Source organism: Suncus etruscus, chromosome 15 (assembly GCF_024139225.1).
Source record: "Suncus etruscus isolate mSunEtr1 chromosome 15, mSunEtr1.pri.cur, whole genome shotgun sequence".
Lineage (NCBI taxonomy): Eukaryota > Metazoa > Chordata > Mammalia > Eulipotyphla > Soricidae > Suncus > Suncus etruscus.
This window is the reverse complement of record NC_064862.1, coordinates 88,388,712-88,405,589: the sequence shown is the minus strand read 5'-3', so window position 1 is coordinate 88,405,589 and position 16,878 is coordinate 88,388,712. Positions and strand designations below refer to the sequence as shown.

Here is a 16,878-nt window from a genome sequence, read left to right as displayed (position 1 = left end):
GCAAAGACATGAGTTACCCCTGTGCATCGCCCGGAAGGGCCCCAAAACTAAGACCAACCAAACTAAAAAATTCCTATGTCCGATTGGAAACTGCCCCATCCCGTTGGAAACTATCCCATCTCGTCCCCAATTCAGCGCTGGAGACACAGGAACCCTGCCAGTGTGCATTCATTCAGAGAGATCCGCACAAAGGCTGCACACTTCACAATAGCGCTTGAGTTTCTTTCTTTCTTTCTTTCTTGAATGAATGAATGAATGAATGAATGAATGAATGAATGAGCAAGGACCACGAATGAATGATCGCCACCAGCAGCCACTGCGCCCCGAGGAAATGTGAACCAGCCGCCGCCAACCTCTAGGGGGCGCTGCGCCACCCTGTACGGATTACGGAACCATATTTGAGCTCTTTGGAAGGGACAAGTCGGAAGTAAAAAGAACAGACTTTGATAGACAGGTGCAATAGCCAATCAGAAAAGAACAAGATTTACAGTCCACCAATCAAAATAAAAACGGAAGTGATGTAACGGAAGTGAAAGGGACGAACCAGAAATCTTGGTAAATAGCAAACCTCACCAGTTCTCTTGTGCTCTGGGGAAGAATAAGAGGCAAAGATGTCGGAGCGAAAAGTTTTAAACGTAAGTTTTGAGGGACCCGCGTGTTCTAGCAGGGGGTGGTGCATCTTGGGGCTCGGGTTGTCCATAAATTCCTCATGGACGCTTTTTCTGCCTAACGGCCTTCCGTGGGCGGGGCTACCAAGACTCCGCCCAATAATTTTAGGGAGGGGTGGGGCCTCCGCGGGGCTGTAACCAATCACCGTTGGGAGGCGGGAATACAGCGGGTTACCTTATCTCTTTCTGATTGGTCGTCCGGGACCGGAAGTAGCCAATCGTTTCCTTCGGGGCGTGGCCTTTAAATCTTGTAGGTTTCGATTGGGGCGTGGCCTAATTCTGCCCCGCCCCTCAGGAGGTCTCTACCCAGTTGCTTGACTTGGAGGGTTTTTTAGGATTTGCAAAATTGTTGTACTCCGTTGTTAAAGGGATTTTTTACCTGTTGCTTTCATTGATCCTAAGTCTGCTTGCTGGAGGGAAAACCAGGACCGCTGAGGGAACTGAGAGGACTTGGGAAAGCAAAATTTGACTTGAAGAGAAGAGAGCTTTGGAATTTTCCTTCCAGGAGGGCTTGTGCCCCGAGGAAGGAGCTGAGCTCTCTATGGTGGGAGAATATCATCCAGGAGGTCAGCCCCATGGCCAGGAGCTCAGATTCAACGATGCCAGTTTATGTGGCTCAGCGGCTACATCCATAAGTTCTTCTGCATTAGAAACGCTGCCCCAGGTGCCCCCACATTTCCATTCAGTGATTTGGACTTTTCAGTCCAGGAAACTCAGTCCATCCCCAAAATACTTCTTGAAACCATCCACAAATAAATACCTGGGAGATGCTGAAGCCTCATGGCCTCCATATCGCAGTAAAAACCAGGGTTATTGTTTCTCAAGGTGTATTTTAAAATACATTTTAAAATGTTATTGTTTAGTTTTGGGGCCACACCTGGCGATGCTCAGAGCTTACTCCTGGTTTTGCACTCAGGACTCACTCCTGCTGGTGCTCAGAGGACCAGATGGGATCTGGTGATCGAATTTGGGTCTCTTGCGTGCAAGGCAAATGCCCTTATGGTCTCTTAGGGCCCCTTTGACGGTGGCTTGTGTCTTTACCCATTTTTGCTCAGCCTCCCTTTGCTGTCATCACTGCGTGGGGCCCAAGTAGTAGTACATGGGGACGGCGTTTTGCCTTGCACATGACCGACATCGGTTTGATCCTTAGCATCTCATAAGGTTCCCCAAGTACTAACAGGAGTGATCCCTGAGCACCACCGGGTATGATAGCATGGAGGTAAAGCATTTGCCTTGCATGCAGAGGATCGGTGTTTCAAATCCCGGCATCCCATATGGTTCCCGAGTCTGCCAGGAGTGATTTTTGAGCGCAGAGCCAGGAGGAACCCTTGAGCGATGCCGGTGTGACCCAAAAACCAATATATATATAAAGAAGGGACCGGAGTGATAGCACAGCGGTAAGGTGTTTGCCTTGCATGCAACCAACACAGGACAGACCCTGATTTGAATTCTGGCATCCCATATGGTCCCTTGAGCCTACCAGGGCAACTTTTTTTTGTTTGTTTGTTTGATTTGGGCCACACCCAGTGGTTCTCAGGGGTTACTCCTGGCTGTCTGCTCAGAAATAGCTCCTGGCAGGCACGGGGACCATATGGGACACCGGGATTCGAACCAACCACCTTTGGTCCTGGATCGGCTGCTTGCAAGGCAAATGCCGCTGTGCTATCTCTCCGGGCCCGACTTCTGAGTGCAAAGCCAGGAGTAACTCCTGAGCGCTGCCAGGTGTGACCCAAAAACCAAAATAAATACATACATACATAAATAAATAAAACGAAAAACCAATAATAATAATAAGGATGGAGAGATGGTACAGTGGGAAAAGTGCTTGCTTTGCACATAGGCAGCTCAGGTTTGATCCCTGGCACCCCATATGGTTCCTGAGCCCAATAGATGTGGTTGATCCCTGTGCTCATAACCAGGAGTAAATCCTCAGCACCTCCATGTGTGGCTAAAAAAATCAAACAAAGAAAAGAAGCTCCTCTAACCCTCTCTCTCCACCCCTACAGAAATACTACCCGCCTGATTTTGACCCGTCAAAGATCCCCAAACTCAAGCTCCCCAAAGACCGGCAGTATGTGGTGCGATTGATGGCCCCGTTCAACATGAGGTGAGCAGATGTCTCAAACCCAGCAGGCAGAAACCCGGAGCCCACTGCAGAGTGGGGCTTACGCCCTCAGCCCCTTGGCGCCCCCTACTGCCATCTGACTGCAAAGCAGCTCTTTTTTTTTTGTTTTTTGTTTTTTGTTTTTGTTTTGGGAGCCATTCAGGCAGTTAAATGTTGCTTAATCTCAGGCACTCTGTCTGAGAAATACTTCTTAACTTTATGCCCCATGCAGCTATTGGAAAAGCTGGCCAGGATGGGAGGGGTAGGGGCAGTTGACCAGAGATACATGCATCAGGCTGCAGATGGAAGGAAGGAGGGCCAGAGAATCAGGGCGTTCATCCAGTAGGACCCCTGGGAACCCAGAAGGACTTGAGCCCCTCCCCTCCCCATCAAACCTCCTCCTTCTCCTGCAGATGCAAGACTTGTGGCGAATACATCTATAAGGGTAAGAAGTTCAACGCACGCAAGGAGACTGTGCAGAACGAGGTCTACCTGGGCCTGCCCATCTTCCGCTTCTACATCAAGTGCACAAGATGCCTGGCGGAGATCACCTTCAAGGTACGGGCTGGGCCTGCCCATTGATTTCTGAGCCCCACTGAGAGCCATGCTCACTTTCCTGCCCGCCCCATGCCTTGGAGTCACGCCTACTGCTCCTGCCCCATTTGCCTTAGAGCCATGCCTATTACCTACACATATGCTCAGGAGCCATGCCCACCACTCATGCCCCACCAATCTGTCTTGGATTGCCCACATCGCACTCCTTGTGTCCTGAAGCCCATACACTGATCCCCGTCCCTCTTCTGGCACCACACCCACTGGTCCTTCCCTGCCCCATCCCCGCCCTCATCTTCTGAGAGCTCCACTCACCCTCTCTCTGCTAGCAGCAACCCTCACCTACACCCCCACACCCAGGATTTCAGCCAAGGCTTGGGGGAGATTTTTACAGCCGTGTTACAGCTAGCTCTGCTAAAGGGAGTGTGGGGCCCAGGGTGTCCCGCTAGGCTGTCCCCTGAAGCCTAGGGTTGCTGGGTCACTATCCTGCCTGTATTTTTAGACAGGTGGCACATGCTTCCAGTAGTGTGAGTCAATGTACATGCAAACAGTTATGTAGACAATAATAAAAAAAAATCCCACTTTCTGGGCTGGGAAATAGTACCAGGGTTAAGGCACCAGCATGTGGCACATGGGGGTTTGAGTCCCAGTACCCTATAGGGTCCCCGGAGCTGCCAAGCATGAGGCCTGAGTTCAGAGCCAGGAGTGAGTCCTCAGCTCCACTAGGAGTAGCCCCCCAATAAAAATTGAGAAAGGAAAGGTGTCCCCAGATGAAGGGATGTGCGTATGGGGCACCCAAGAACACTGGCTGATGTCTCTCCACCCTCTCTCCTCCCAGACAGATCCTGCAAACACAGACTACACCATGGAACACGGGGCCACGAGGAACTTCCAGGCCGAGAAGCTTCTGGAAGAGGAGGAGAAGCGGATCCAGAAGGAGAGGGAGGACGAAGAGCTCAACAACCCCATGAAGGTGAGTGGTGCTGGGTGTGTGGTATGTAGTGTGATGTATGTACACGTGTATAATGGCATTTTACACATGTGCATGTGCTTGTGTGCACCCGTGGCATCAGTGTCCCTCCCACCTTGGGCTCCCTGGTCAGGGTTAAGGGTGTGAGGAATGTGTTTTCTGAAGCCCTAAGGAACACCCAGCCCCCTCCTTGCATGTTCCGGGAGCTGCATGTGTGGGACCCTGATGGCTGGATCGAGTAATGCTCACACACGCCCCAGTGACCCTCTGCAGAAAGGGGACCGTCCAGATCCCTGTAGGGCGCCCTGCCAGAGCCACCCCACAGCTTTCCACAGACTCTCTGAGCCTCATCTCCCTCATTCCCCTGCATCCCCCTGGGTGCAAGGCCACGGCGGGGTGTGCTACTGGCCATCAGAGCTCCTCAACCTCACGTCGTCCTGCCCCCCAGGTGCTGGAGAACCGGACCAAGGACTCGAAGCTAGAGATGGAAGTTCTGGAGAACCTGCAGGAGCTCAAGGACCTGAACCAGCGACAGGCACACGTAGACTTCGAGGCGATGCTGCGGCAGCACCGGTTGTCAGAGGAGGAGCGGCGCCAACAGGAGCAGGAGGAGGATGAGCGCGAGGCGGCGTGAGGGGCCACCACCCCAAGTCCTGGACGGCCCCTGACGGGAATTTCTGGGGCAAGTAAACCCCCACTTCCCCACATGTGTCCTCAAGCCCCGCCTTTACCCACAGGGTCCTGGTGGAGGAAGCTCGGAAGCGGAGGCTTCTGGAAGATTCTGACTCAGAGGAGGAGGAAGAGGCACGGGGGACGGCAGCAGCTCCAGACAAACGCCGGTCCACCCCACGACCCAACCCCACAGCCATCCTAGATGAGGCCCCCAAAGCCAAGAGGAAGGCAGAGAGTTGGGAGCGGAGTGTGGGCACCCTGGGCGGCACACCCCAACTATCGGGCCTGGTCATCGTGAAGAAAACAGATCCAAATGGTGACACCCCAAAAGTCCAGGGGCCTCTGGCCACAGGTAAGTTTCCCTGGGCGCTTGGAGATGAATGCAGTGCAGAGACCAGCCATCAGGGGGCAGAGACACCCCTCCAGCGCTATTCTGGCCCTACAAGCAGTGCTCTGGGTGGCCACCAGAGCGGCGTTGTCCGCTCTCTTTAGTGCTGTTTTAGTTTTTTGGGGGGAGGTGGATTTTGGTTTGAGGGCAATAAGGGGTCTGCACGCAAGAACCAGTCCTGGGGCCGGAGTGGTGGTGCAAGCCTAAAGGCGTTTCTCTTGCACGCGCTAGCCTAGGACTGACCGCATTTTGATCTCCTGGCGTCCCATATGGTCCCCAAGCCAGGAGCGATTTTGGAGCACATAGCCAAAAGTAACCACTGAGCATCACCGGTGTGGCCCAAAAAACAAAAAAATAATAAAAAAGAAGCAGTCCTGGTGAATTTCGGGGGACCGCATAGGGTGCTGGGGATTGAACCTGGGTTGACTGCATACAAAGGTAACTCCTCCCCTCAGTGCTATTGCTCCGGCCCCTCAACAGTGCCAGCATTTAGGACCTGGGACTGGTTCCACCCTCGTTCTGGCACTGTCCATGCCTGCCCTGTAGGTTCCTATAAGTCTTTTTTCCCCAAGTGGACTTGCTTTGAGCACTGAAACCCGAGCCCAGGCACCCCCAGAACCAGCAGCGGTGCCCCAAAACCAACCTTCCGTGACTAGCCCTTGGATCCCCCCTGCTCCCCCAGGCTCCATGAAGAATGGCATCCCCCAGACACCAGTTTCCTCCTCCCTGAGCCAACTGGGGGCCTATTCGGACAGCGAAGACAGTAGTGGCAGCAACTGAGCACCCTGTTGTGGGCACCATCTCGGCCCAGCACAATGGACCAGACAGAAGTCCTGGTTCTGGCTTGAGGCAGGACAGTCACCTCTTCAGTTCAGGACCCAGTGTCCCTTCTCTCCTCCACGCCAGCCCCCCAGAACCTCGGGCTCCCTAGCTCAGCCTTGGGACATCATCAGAAGCCTCTCTTTTGACTCCCCCAGTGTCTGTGGGTTTGGGGATCACAGTGGAGCCCCGACTCCCACAGGTCCTTCCCACCAGAGCCCATAAGGATGAATCTGAGGAACTCTGGGAAGGGTCTGGAACACTCTATCCTGGGGCGGTGGCCCCGAGAAATCAGAATAAATGTTTGTGCATTTTGCGACTGATTTGTGCTGCAAAGAGGATGTGAGACCAACAACCTCGCTCTGCCCAGCACCACTGTGGGGTCTCTTTGACCCTCCCTCCATCCCCATCCTCAAATCTACCCCTGGTCTTCCTGCTGTCTCAGACCCTGCTGCTGGCCTCTCTGAGCTCGTGTCTATCTGTCCCCTGTCCTGGGAGCTGTCCACTTCGTTCCCAACCTCTCATCTCGCTGGTTACTCAGCTGCCTAGCACAATAGCACCCCTTTTCTGTGTGTCCATGCCTGGCTCACATGCCTCGCCCCTACCCTGTTAACAGCTGGGGAGGATACATGACCCTGGGCTCTGCAAGTGGCAGGCAGGACCCGGTTCTGAGAGCGCAAAACCCAGAACTCCACCTCCCATTCTGGACCCTGCACCTCTCACAGACCAGAAGCTTGACTGTGCCTCCTTCATCAGACTGAGGACTCATGGCAAATGGCTGATGCCTTCCCCATTAGACTAGACTTTGTTGTGCCTCCTCCATCAGACTGGGGACTCATGAGAACTGCTCATGTCCCCCCCCCCCATTAGATTAGATTCTACCATGCCTTCTCCACCAGACTGGGGCCCTGGCAGCCACAAATATGCCTTGTCCATCAGACTCTGGACCCCTGCCAGCAAGCATGATATTTTCTTTTTTTTTTTTTCTTTCTTTCGGTTTTTGGGTCACATCCAGCAGTGCTAAGGGGTTACTCCTATCTGTACGCTCGGAAATCGCTCCTGGCAGGCTTGGGGGACCATATGGGATGCTGGGATTTGAACCACCGTCCTTCTGCATGCAAGGCAAATGCCCTGCCTCCATACTATCTCTCTGGCCCCAGCATGATTTCCCCCCCATCAGACTAGATTACTTCAGGTTAGAAGGATCTGCACCCCCATCAAACGGGTTCCTGGCAGCAGGCTCATGCTTCCTTAATTAGATTAGGAGCCCAGGCAGGATGGGATCTTGCCTCTGCCATCAGGCTCTCGTCTGTGAGGTATACAGAGGTCAGGGCTTTGTATCAGTCCTCTTTTGAAACGCTTCTCTCTGCCTCCTTTTCACCTGCCCCTGATAGGAGGGGTGCACTTTGGAGTTGAATAAATAGGAGGCAGGTAACTGAGAAAGAAGCTTCTTGCTGCAGGCTTGCAAGCACCTGGATTAGAGTAGCTGGCTTGTTGGGAAACTGCTTGGTTTGGTTTTTTTTGGGGGGGGTCCACACCCGGCAGCGCTCAGGGGTTCCTCCTGGCTCTACACTCAGAAATCGCTCCTGGCAGGCTCGGGGGACCATATGGGATGCCAGGATTCCAACCACCATCCTTCTGCATGCAAGGCAAACACCCTATCTCCATGCTATCTCTCCGGCCCCAGGAACTGCTTGTGTTCAACTTCCTTGCCTCTTTTTTGTTTTGTTTTGTTTTTGGTAACACTCAGTGACCTGCGAGGTGCTGAGGATTGAATCCGGGGACCAGCGACATGCAAGGCAAATACTTTCCTGCTGTACTATCATTCCAGCCCCAGAACGTACACCCTGCAGTGCTCGGGCTGACTCCTATCTCTGAGCTCAGGGATCACTCCGCATGGGGTTTGACCCTCTGCAAGGCAATTTCTCCCTCCCCCTTCCTTGGAAGGGTGCAGGGTAAGTTCTAGAATTGGTTACATTGGGCATCCAATCTTGTGACTGTTATTAAGAGCCTCTGAAAGGGACATTAAGTAGGGGTGCATTGGAGGGAATGTGAGTCAGGGGGGAGTCAGTAGGGGGTTCCCTGGCCTGCAGTTTTCACTCCCCCAGCACCATAAATGGTCCTCTGAGCACCACTGAGGTCAACCTGGGTCACCCAAGCATCATAAGGCCTGAAGAGCCTCACAATGTCATACACCTTTCTTTGGGGGTTCACATCCGTTTCACAGGCAAGACAAGCACCCTCCCCGCTGTACCATTGCTCTGGCTTCTCTGTCACCCTCTCTGAGTCAGAGGCTGGCTGGCACCACCACCTGTTTACAATAAAAAGTGCCTACAGCACCTGGGAACACCAGTGAATTTAGCTGTAAACACATCTCATCATTTCACAGATGGGAAATCAAGGTCATGTCCCAAGGTCACAGGTTGAGGGGAGCCTGAAAAACTGTCTTGGACCCTCCAGGTCACTCTCCTTCCTCCCCCTCACCTGCCCCCGACTCCTCACCTTCTGCTGTCCTAAGCCCCCAAAGTGACTACCAGGGGCTCTCTCAGCAACCCAGCCTGACTGCTACAGAATTCTCTCTCCATCCCTGGCTGCCTTTCCCTCCTCTCCTCCTCTCTACTCAGCTCCTCTGCTTCAGGGTGGAGGGAGGTTGGGGAGAAGCCCCCTGAGAAACCAGCTCAAAAGCGCAGGGAAGTCAAACGGCCGTTTGATTCTGCCTGCGGGCGCCCCAATTATTATTCCCGACACACGAGGTAATTAGAAAGGCCCTTTCAAATATTTATACCCCGACGCCTCGTATTTATCCTGCCGGCCAGGAGAGAGAGGAGCAGGTTTTGATGGGATCCATCAGCCCCAGCCCTGACAGCGGCAAGACAGTTACTCAAGGGGGGTTCCAGACTCTGCATGGGGGGTTGTCACTTCTCTGACGGTTTCAGGGGTTTGGGGTGCTCTAAGAAGGCAGCCCGTGAGGGAAGCTCCAGTAACAACAGGTTTCTCTTGGAGAGCACGGGTAGATGAGAGATGCGGGTGCTGCCTCGGTTTCCCCAATGGAAAAAGGGAACTGAGGGGGGTGAGAATGGGGAGATCACTGGCCTCCCCCCAAGCCTTCTGCTGTCCGGGTGAAAGTGAGCTTCCTGGTGACTCAGCCTCCTACACACACACACACACACACACACACACAGCCCTGTGCCTCAGTTTCCTCTTGGTAAATGGGCTGGACAGGAAAGGGAGCACTGCAGGAAGGGCAAGGCTTTGTGCATCTCTGACCAGGTTTGATCCCCAGCACCTCAATGGTTCCTTGAGCACTGCCAGGAGTGATCCCTGAGCATCACCTGGTGTCCCCCCACCAAAAAAAAAAAAAAAAAAGTCAAGGCAAGCTGGGGTGTCTCTTCAGGGTCCCCTGCCTTTTCCTTCTAGAAGGCCCCCCTATTCTCTTATCAGTGCTCAGGGATCTCGCCTGGTGGAGCTCGCGGGCACTTGGGCAGTGGATGGACCCAGTTTGGCTGTATCCATATGTCGCCAACCCCCTTTTCTTCCAGCCAGGGACCCCGATGTCCCCCAGTCCCACCTGGCCTTGCACCTCCACCCTGGCAGGGTTGGGAGAATAAATTGGGGGTTCCCGCCTCCTTGGTTCCCTCTTTCTTACTCCATTAGGGGGAGCCCTGTGAGCTCCCTTTGGGTATATAGAAGATTGTGTTGGGGAGGGGATTGGCCACAAGCTCCCCCTTTCCCCTTATCCGCCCCAAACGCAGCTGCTGGCAGCCAGGACTGGCAAATCCTTTGCCTCCCCCTCAGAAGCCACAAAACGGCAGATGCGATGACCCCCTGGCCAGCTGCCCCACCCCCAGCCCCACCGCCAGCAATGAGTCCCCTGGGGGAGGCGGAGGGGCAGCAGATGTCCCCGGGTCCCCCCTTCCTTCCCCCACGTCCTTATCAATTTCACCCACTGGCCTCCCCTGCAAGGCGTGCTCAGAGGCAGGTGCTCCGTTGGGTCCCCCACCCCCCCATTCCACCCGCCTCCTGGAGGGCTCAGTTTCACCCACTGGGTCTCCCGGTCAAGGCCAGCCCCCGCCCCCCAAGCCCCCTGCGACCCCCTTCCGCACCTCCCGCTCAGTTCACATCTCCCCGCGCTCAAGGTCAGTAGCGCACCTTGGGGTGCGCGCCCCCACATACTGTTGGTCCCTGGGGTCTTGGGGGGGTCAGTGTCCTGCAGCTCCCGATCTGGGGGCGCCCCCTCCCCACCTTTCAGGCCGCGCATTAGCGCATCAGCGGTGGAGAGGAAGGTCCCCCCTCTCCCTCCCCAGAACCTCTGAAGGTCTTGGTCACCTCGGAGGGGGAGCGCAGGGGGCGGAGAAGCCAGCCTTGACGTTGCAGCCCAGCCGGGACGCGTCCCCCCCTAACCCACCCAGCCCCCGGGACCCAGCGGGAGAGCTGGGGCGTCTGTCTGCGCGCCCCATTTCCACCCCCCCAAGACGCCCCTCCCAGCCGTGCGCGCCTGCGGCGGAGCAAGTCGCCCCTAAACCGAGAAAGGGGGGGGCTGGTGGAGGTTTTATTTCCCTTTGTGCCAGATCGAGGCGGCCGGGCCAAGGGGGATCGGCGGGATCCGGGCGCAACAAAGACCGAGTGGTGCCAGGGGTCACCGGCCCCACGCCCCCCAACTTTGCGCGCGGTCAGGCTAGACGCGGAGAACCCAGGAATCCGAACAGAGCCGGTGCGATGCGATGGTGAGGGGGAGCCCAGCCACCCTTAGGGGCATTCCCCCAACCCCTTAGCCCTCCGGACCCCAGCGGGGGGAACCCTGGAGCCGGTGAGCTGCGCCCCTGGACCTGGAAACTCCAAGCGCCTCCTCCGATGCGCAGCGGCCAGGCGCGCCCCGCATCGCCCGGCACCCCGTCTCCCGCGCTCTGCGTCCCCGACCTCCCCGGCCCGCCTCCTCACCCCTCTGCCTTTCCAGCTTCGGGGATCAGGTGCGCTCTGTGCCTCCCTGTCCCCCTCCTCCTCCTCCTCCTATCTCTTCTGTCCCCCCTTTTCTCCAGAGGCCAGCCAAAGGGCTCCCCAGATCAGATCCACCACCCACCACCCCTCGGTTCCCGCCAGGCTCAGCTGAGAAAAGAAGAGGCATGTGAAACACCCCCCACACGCATACCTGACAGTGGCCAGATTTAGGGGTTGTCACGAGCCCAGATGGCGAAGTGGCTGCGGGACTACCTGAGCTTTGGGGGGCGGAAGCCCCCTCCGCAGCCGCCCACCCCGGATTACACGGAAAGCGACATCCTCCGAGCCTACCGGGAGCAGAAAGATCTGGACTTCGAGGACCCCTATGAAGACGCGGACACCAGACAGGAGCCGGACCCCTCGGGGGCCGCTTCTGGGGATTCTAAGGGCACTGGAGAAGACAAGTTCGATTCTCCTAAACATCGTCTCATCAAGGTGGAAACCGCTGACCTGGCCAGAACTAAGGTCCTGTTGGGCTGCTCCGGGGAAGAGGTGCGTGAGTAAAATCTGGGGGACCCCGGGAATCTGGGTGGAAAGCCCCCTCAGTGCTGGTTTTTGTTTTTTTCTTGTTCTGGGAACCACACCCCAAAAATGCTCAGGGGTGATACTCAGAGATTACTCCTGGCTCTGACTGCAAGAATTACTCCTGGGAACCATACAGGATGCTGGGGATCAAACCTGGGTCAGCTGCCTGCAAGACAAATGCTTTCCATTCTGTCCTATTGCTCTGGCCTCCAGTGCATGTTGTGTGCTAAGAAAATATTTGAGAAACCTTAAGAACCGTGCTTGAACCCTATCATCATTCATATGGCTGGAGAGAGAGAGAGGAGAGAGAGAGAGAGAGAGAGAGAGAGAGAGAGAGAGAGAGAGAGAGAGAGAGAGAGAGAGCTTGTGTGTGTGTGTGCACATGCAGTGGGGACTGGAAGGGCAGAAAAAAAGAGAGAACGGGGTGCTAGTATCCACCACGTTTATGGGTGACAGGACACTTCATAATTACCCCCACACCCCAAATAAAAAAGCACTGGCCTTGCATGCATGCAGCTAAGCCTAGCTCGAACCTCTGGAACCCTAGACAGGCCCCGAAGGACCTCTGGCTGCATTTGAGCACAGACCCAGGAACAGCCCCTGAGCAGGGCTGAGTATACACACTCCCTCCCTCCAAAATAGAATTGCTTGGGCTGTCCAGACAGGACAGGCATGGACCATGGTACATCCAATAGGGGGTGCCCAGGGCTTGGGCCCCTGAGCCCTTGAACCTTCCTCTGTTCTCTCCCCAGTCCGACGTGGACACTGAGTACTCAAACCCCTTTGACGCCCAGCCTCCTCCACCAGCCCCCGAGGATGACGGATACATGGAGCCCTATGAAGCCCAGAGGGTGGTGAGCGGTGAGTGGCCAGAGACACCAGGGAGATGTGGGGATCCTGGGTGTCGGAGCTTCTTCTAAGACCTGAAGACCACATGTCCTTGTGGGGGGTCCCAGAAATGCCAGGCAGAGCCGTGCAGCTGTATGACACGCCCTATGAGGAGCAGGATGGAGAGCCGGGAGATGAGCAGCCTTCTGCACCGTCGAGGCCTCGCCAGAGCCGGATGCCCCAGGGGGATGAGCGGCCAGCGGATGAGTATGACCAGCCCTGGGAGTGGAAGAAAGATCATATCTCCAAGGCTTTTGCAGGTTGGTCTCCAGGCCAGAGATTTGATTCCTTCTTTTTTTTTAAATTTGATTTGATTACTTCTTACTGTAAGTGACTAAAGTACCCCAAGATAGCATGGAGGTAGGGCGTTTGCCTCGCATGCAGAAGGATGGTGGTTCAAATCCCGGCATCACATTTGGTCTCCCGAGCCTGCTAGGAGCGATTTCTGAGCAACCCCTGAGAGCAGCCAGGTGTGACCCAAAAGCCAAAAAGCCAAAAAAAAAAAAAAAAAAATGGTATTAAGGAGGAGTGAGGCTGGGAATTGGGGTTTCAGTGCCTCCGTGCTTACATATGTAACAGTCTATAGATTGGGGGCGGTTCTCCAGTCCAACCAGTCCAACCGTCCCACATCTAGCTGGGCCCCTTCTCTGATCTGTCAAATATGGGCTTCCCCCACCCCACCACCACTGGTACAATAGCCACACCCCTTTGTACCTGCAACCAATCCTGGCCCGGCCTTCCCCCTCTCCTGGATTCTGATAGGTTACCATAGCTGGCCCAGCCTTATGATTGAAATTCAATTGGCTTGGCCACGCCTTCAAGAGGTAATCTAATCTAGGTTGACTTTATTCTTATTTATTCATGGTTTGGGGACAACACCCAGAAGTACTCAGGGGTTACTCCGGGCACTGCAATCAGGAATCACTCCTGGCAGGCTCCAGGGGACCCTGTGGGATGCCACGGATCGTACCTGGGTAGGCTGCGTGCAAGGCAAACGTGTAAGGGATAGGCTCTAGGTTGACTTTGAACCTTTCCTTTTCTTTCCTTTCCTCTCCTTCCAGTGCAGTTTGACAGTCCCGAGTGGGAAAGAACTTCAGGCTCAGCCAAGGAGCTCCGGAGACCCCCAACCAGAAGCCCGCAGCCAGCAGAGCGTGTAGACCCGGCCCTGCCCCTAGAGAAACAGCCGTGAGTAGTGGAGGCTGAAGACAAGATGACAGATTTCACCCTCCCAAGCTGCATTGCAGCTATGGAAAAGTGGTGGGGTGGGAGCAGGAAAAAATGGGTTCCACTTATTTACTTCATTCGTTTCTTCAGCTGGGGGATGAATTTTCTCTGACCACATGTTCTGGATTCGATTCCCTGTTCTGGATCCCCTAGAGTTCCAAGTCATTTAAATTCTTTAAACCTCATGCTAATTCCCCCAATGGGATGCTTGCCTCAAATTGAGAAAAGGTGGGTTTTCTGGAAGAAAACCATATACAAGGTTTCCATATCAAAGGAGGTCTCCATATAAAGGGGGCCTTTCTTAGAACTTGTAAGCCTGGGCCCGGAGAGATAGCACAGCGGCATTTGCCTTGCAAGCAGTCGATCCAGGACCAAAGGTGGTTGGTTCGAATCCCGGTGTCCCATATGGTCCCCCGTGCCTGCCAGGAGCTATTTCTGAGCAGACAGCCAGGAGTAACCCCTGAGCACCGCTGGGTGTGGCCGAAAAACCAAAAAAAAAAAAAAAAAGAACTTGTAAGCCTAAATTTAGAGCAAAAAAAATCATTCTTATGCCCCAGAGGTCTCAGGTACAATGGAGAAGAGCAGAACTTTGAAAGGGTCCCCACTTTGGACAAGATGATGCATGCAACTGCTATGTTTGGGCTCTTCTCTTGTCCCTCCTGAAGGTGCTTTTCGAGCCCCAGCCCCGTGGGGTGCCAGCAAGGGGAACATGAAACACATAATGTCTGATGAAGGGTCTGGCTTGATAGCACAGGGGGGGAGGGCACTTGTCTTGCATGTGGCTGACCTGGGTTTAATTTCCAGACATCCCCTATCGTTGCCCTATTGTCAGGTGTGACCCCCCGTTGCATGCTATGACCTCCCGAATCCTGATGCTCCCCATTTTCAGCCTTCATTGCACCTCAGGAGACCTTTGAAGTAGACCCTTTGAGAGTCACCTCCAGATAACCTCTGAACGCCTTCCCTCTCCCACAGCTGGTTTCATGGCCCCCTGAGTCGGCTGGAGGCAGAGACCCTCCTGGCACTCTGCAAGGAAGGCAGCTACCTGGTGCGCCTCAGCGAGACCAGCCCCCAGGACTGCTCCCTGTCTCTCAGGTGAGCACCCCTTGGAAGCTCTGAAGGCCACAGCATGGAGAAGGGGCTTCCATGTTGGGGGCGGGCTTTCAGGTCAGGGCTTCATGTGATTGGTGGGTGAAATATTTGGACCAGACGCAGGGGTTTTCCATGGTGGGTGGAACTTCAGGCCAGAGGCGGGGCTCCAGGACTGGGTGGGGTTTCTGTCGATGGTGGGCAGGACGTTCAAGTCAGGGGCCAGAGGGTGGGTCTTCAATAGTTTGAGAGAATTTCCAGAAGAGTCTAAATAAAGCCAAGAGGTTCAACTGGCAGTGAATTCCCCGTGTTTGGAGGTGTGCAGGCAGGTGGTGTGAATGCTATATCCATATGAGTGAGATAGAGCCCAGGATAGTCTGGGGTCCTTTATGCTCCCCCAAACCCAAAGCTGAACCATTCTGTGTTTGTTCTGGCTCATTGGAGTCTGGGAGGTTGCAGCAGGTCCAAAGCCCAGCCTCTGGCCCTTGCCTGCTGTGTTGTGACCTTGGTTAAGTTGCTCAAACCGGGAGCTTCCTGACCTGTAAAACAAGAACCCAAACAGATAAATCTGTTTCCTGGCATATTCGTGGGAATAAATAAAAGCCATGCCGGGAAAAAAGAAATTATCAGGAAATAGGAAGTGCTTCATCTATGTTGGGGTACTGTGCATGAGTTTTGTTATGTTTTGGGGTCACTCTGGGTGGTGCTCAGGCACTATTCCTGACTCTGTGCTCCAGGGTTATTCCTAGACCTCTCGTATGCAAAGCATGTGGGCATTCCCTTAATGTTTATTTTATTATATTCGTTTTTGGGGACTATACCTGCTACACTCAGGAATTAATCCTGGTGGTGGTGTTTGGGGCAGGAACAGAGAACCGTATAGGATGCAGGGGGTCGAACCCTGGTTCACTGCATGCAAGGCAAACACCCTCCCCACTGTCCTATCGCTCTGGGCCCATCATCCCCTTAATCTACAGTGTTGTTGACGACTATAGAATAATTCCTGGGCTCTAGATCATTCCATGCATTGGATCTGGAAATGGAGACACCTTCGAGGGGGTGGGTTAAGAGTGGGGAGACCAGGAGGGGGCAGCAGAGGAGCAGGGGATGTGTAGAGAAAGAGCAACCTGTGTTGAGAAGTGGAATGACCATCCATGGCCTTTATGGGGTGACCTGGGGCTGTTGGGGGGGGTTTCCATTATGATGGTCGTGACTTGCTTTGTGGGGCATGGCTTTCCAGTAAGGGGTGTGGTTTTAGGGCTACAATGATAGGGAGGAGGGGTCAGGCCAAGCTAATATTATTATCAAATAATTGTGTTGTGTTAGATTATGAACATATTAAATTATAATTGCTAATATTATTTACTGGAAATATTGAAGGTGGCTGGCCCCAGGTTCTGGGTGTCATGCGGGGTTTAGGACTGGGTGGTTCCGAGGCTCTCAAGCCCGCCTTTCCGGGTCCCCCCATCTACTCCCCAGGAGCAGCCAGGGCTTCCTGCACCTGAAGTTCGCAAGGACTCGAGACAACCAGCTGGTACTGGGTCAGCACAGCGGCCCCTTCGCCAGCGTGGCCGAGCTGGTTCTGCACTATAGCTCCCGCCCGCTGCCTGTGCAAGGCGCCGAGCACCTGGCCCTGCTGTACCCGGTGGCCACTCAGACCCCCTGATCTGGGTGGACATCCCCCCTCCAGCCTCTGCAGGCAAGCCGGGCGCCCAGAGTCGGACCGCTGGCTGCAAAGCCCCTCTTCCCTCTCCAAGTCCTGCGGGTCCAAAGGAGGCCCAGGGCGACTCTCCCCCTGGGCAGCACTCCTTGACCCAACCTGGGACATCCTCAGAGCCACATCCAGACCCCTCTGGGGTTTGGAATCGTGTCTCCCGAATCCTCCCCTGATTTGGCAATAAACTCATTCTGTGTCTCATTTGTGCTTTGCAGCAACCTATGGGTGGGTGGGTGGGTGGGGGGACCGGGAACTGGAGGGGTCTCC

The 16,878-nt window shown here is 54.7% G+C and overlaps 2 protein-coding genes across 2 annotated transcripts; both read left to right on the top strand.

Moving 5' to 3' along the window:
- The first annotated feature begins 546 nt into the window (after window positions 1-546).
- Window positions 547-6,488, top strand: YJU2 (YJU2 splicing factor homolog). Its single transcript, XM_049787986.1, has 7 exons — window positions 547-635; window positions 2,675-2,775; window positions 3,186-3,330; window positions 4,163-4,297; window positions 4,743-4,924; window positions 5,032-5,318; window positions 6,037-6,488. The coding sequence occupies exons 1-7, from the start codon at window positions 612-614 to the stop codon at window positions 6,132-6,134; spliced, it is 972 nt and encodes a 323-aa protein (XP_049643943.1). The 5' UTR covers window positions 547-611; the 3' UTR covers window positions 6,135-6,488.
- Window positions 6,489-10,600: 4,112 nt separating this feature from the next.
- Window positions 10,601-16,594, top strand: SHD (Src homology 2 domain containing transforming protein D). The gene is made up of 6 exons (XM_049787984.1): window positions 10,601-11,660; window positions 12,446-12,554; window positions 12,650-12,841; window positions 13,643-13,766; window positions 14,781-14,900; window positions 16,374-16,594. The coding sequence occupies exons 1-6, from the start codon at window positions 11,358-11,360 to the stop codon at window positions 16,558-16,560; spliced, it is 1,035 nt and encodes a 344-aa protein (XP_049643941.1). The 5' UTR covers window positions 10,601-11,357; the 3' UTR covers window positions 16,561-16,594.
- The last annotated feature ends 284 nt before the right edge of the window (window positions 16,595-16,878 follow it).

What these genes read in the sequence shown, in the direction of transcription:
- YJU2 (XM_049787986.1), top strand. Translation starts at nt 612, where the DNA reads ATGTCGGAGCGAAAAGTTTTAAAC. An exon ending in ATGGCCCCGTTCAACATGAG is followed by an intron (nt 2,776 to 3,185) that starts GTGAGCAGATGT and finishes CTTCTCCTGCAG; the next exon opens with ATGCAAGACTTGTGGCGAAT. An exon ending in TGGCGGAGATCACCTTCAAG is followed by an intron (nt 3,331 to 4,162) that starts GTACGGGCTGGG and finishes CTCTCCTCCCAG; the next exon opens with ACAGATCCTGCAAACACAGA.
- SHD (XM_049787984.1), top strand. Translation starts at nt 11,358, where the DNA reads ATGGCGAAGTGGCTGCGGGACTACCTGAGCTTTGGGGGGCGGAAGCCC. An exon ending in TGGGCTGCTCCGGGGAAGAG is followed by an intron (nt 11,661 to 12,445) that starts GTGCGTGAGTAA and finishes TTCTCTCCCCAG; the next exon opens with TCCGACGTGGACACTGAGTA. An exon ending in CTGCCCCTAGAGAAACAGCC is followed by an intron (nt 13,767 to 14,780) that starts GTGAGTAGTGGA and finishes CCTCTCCCACAG; the next exon opens with CTGGTTTCATGGCCCCCTGA.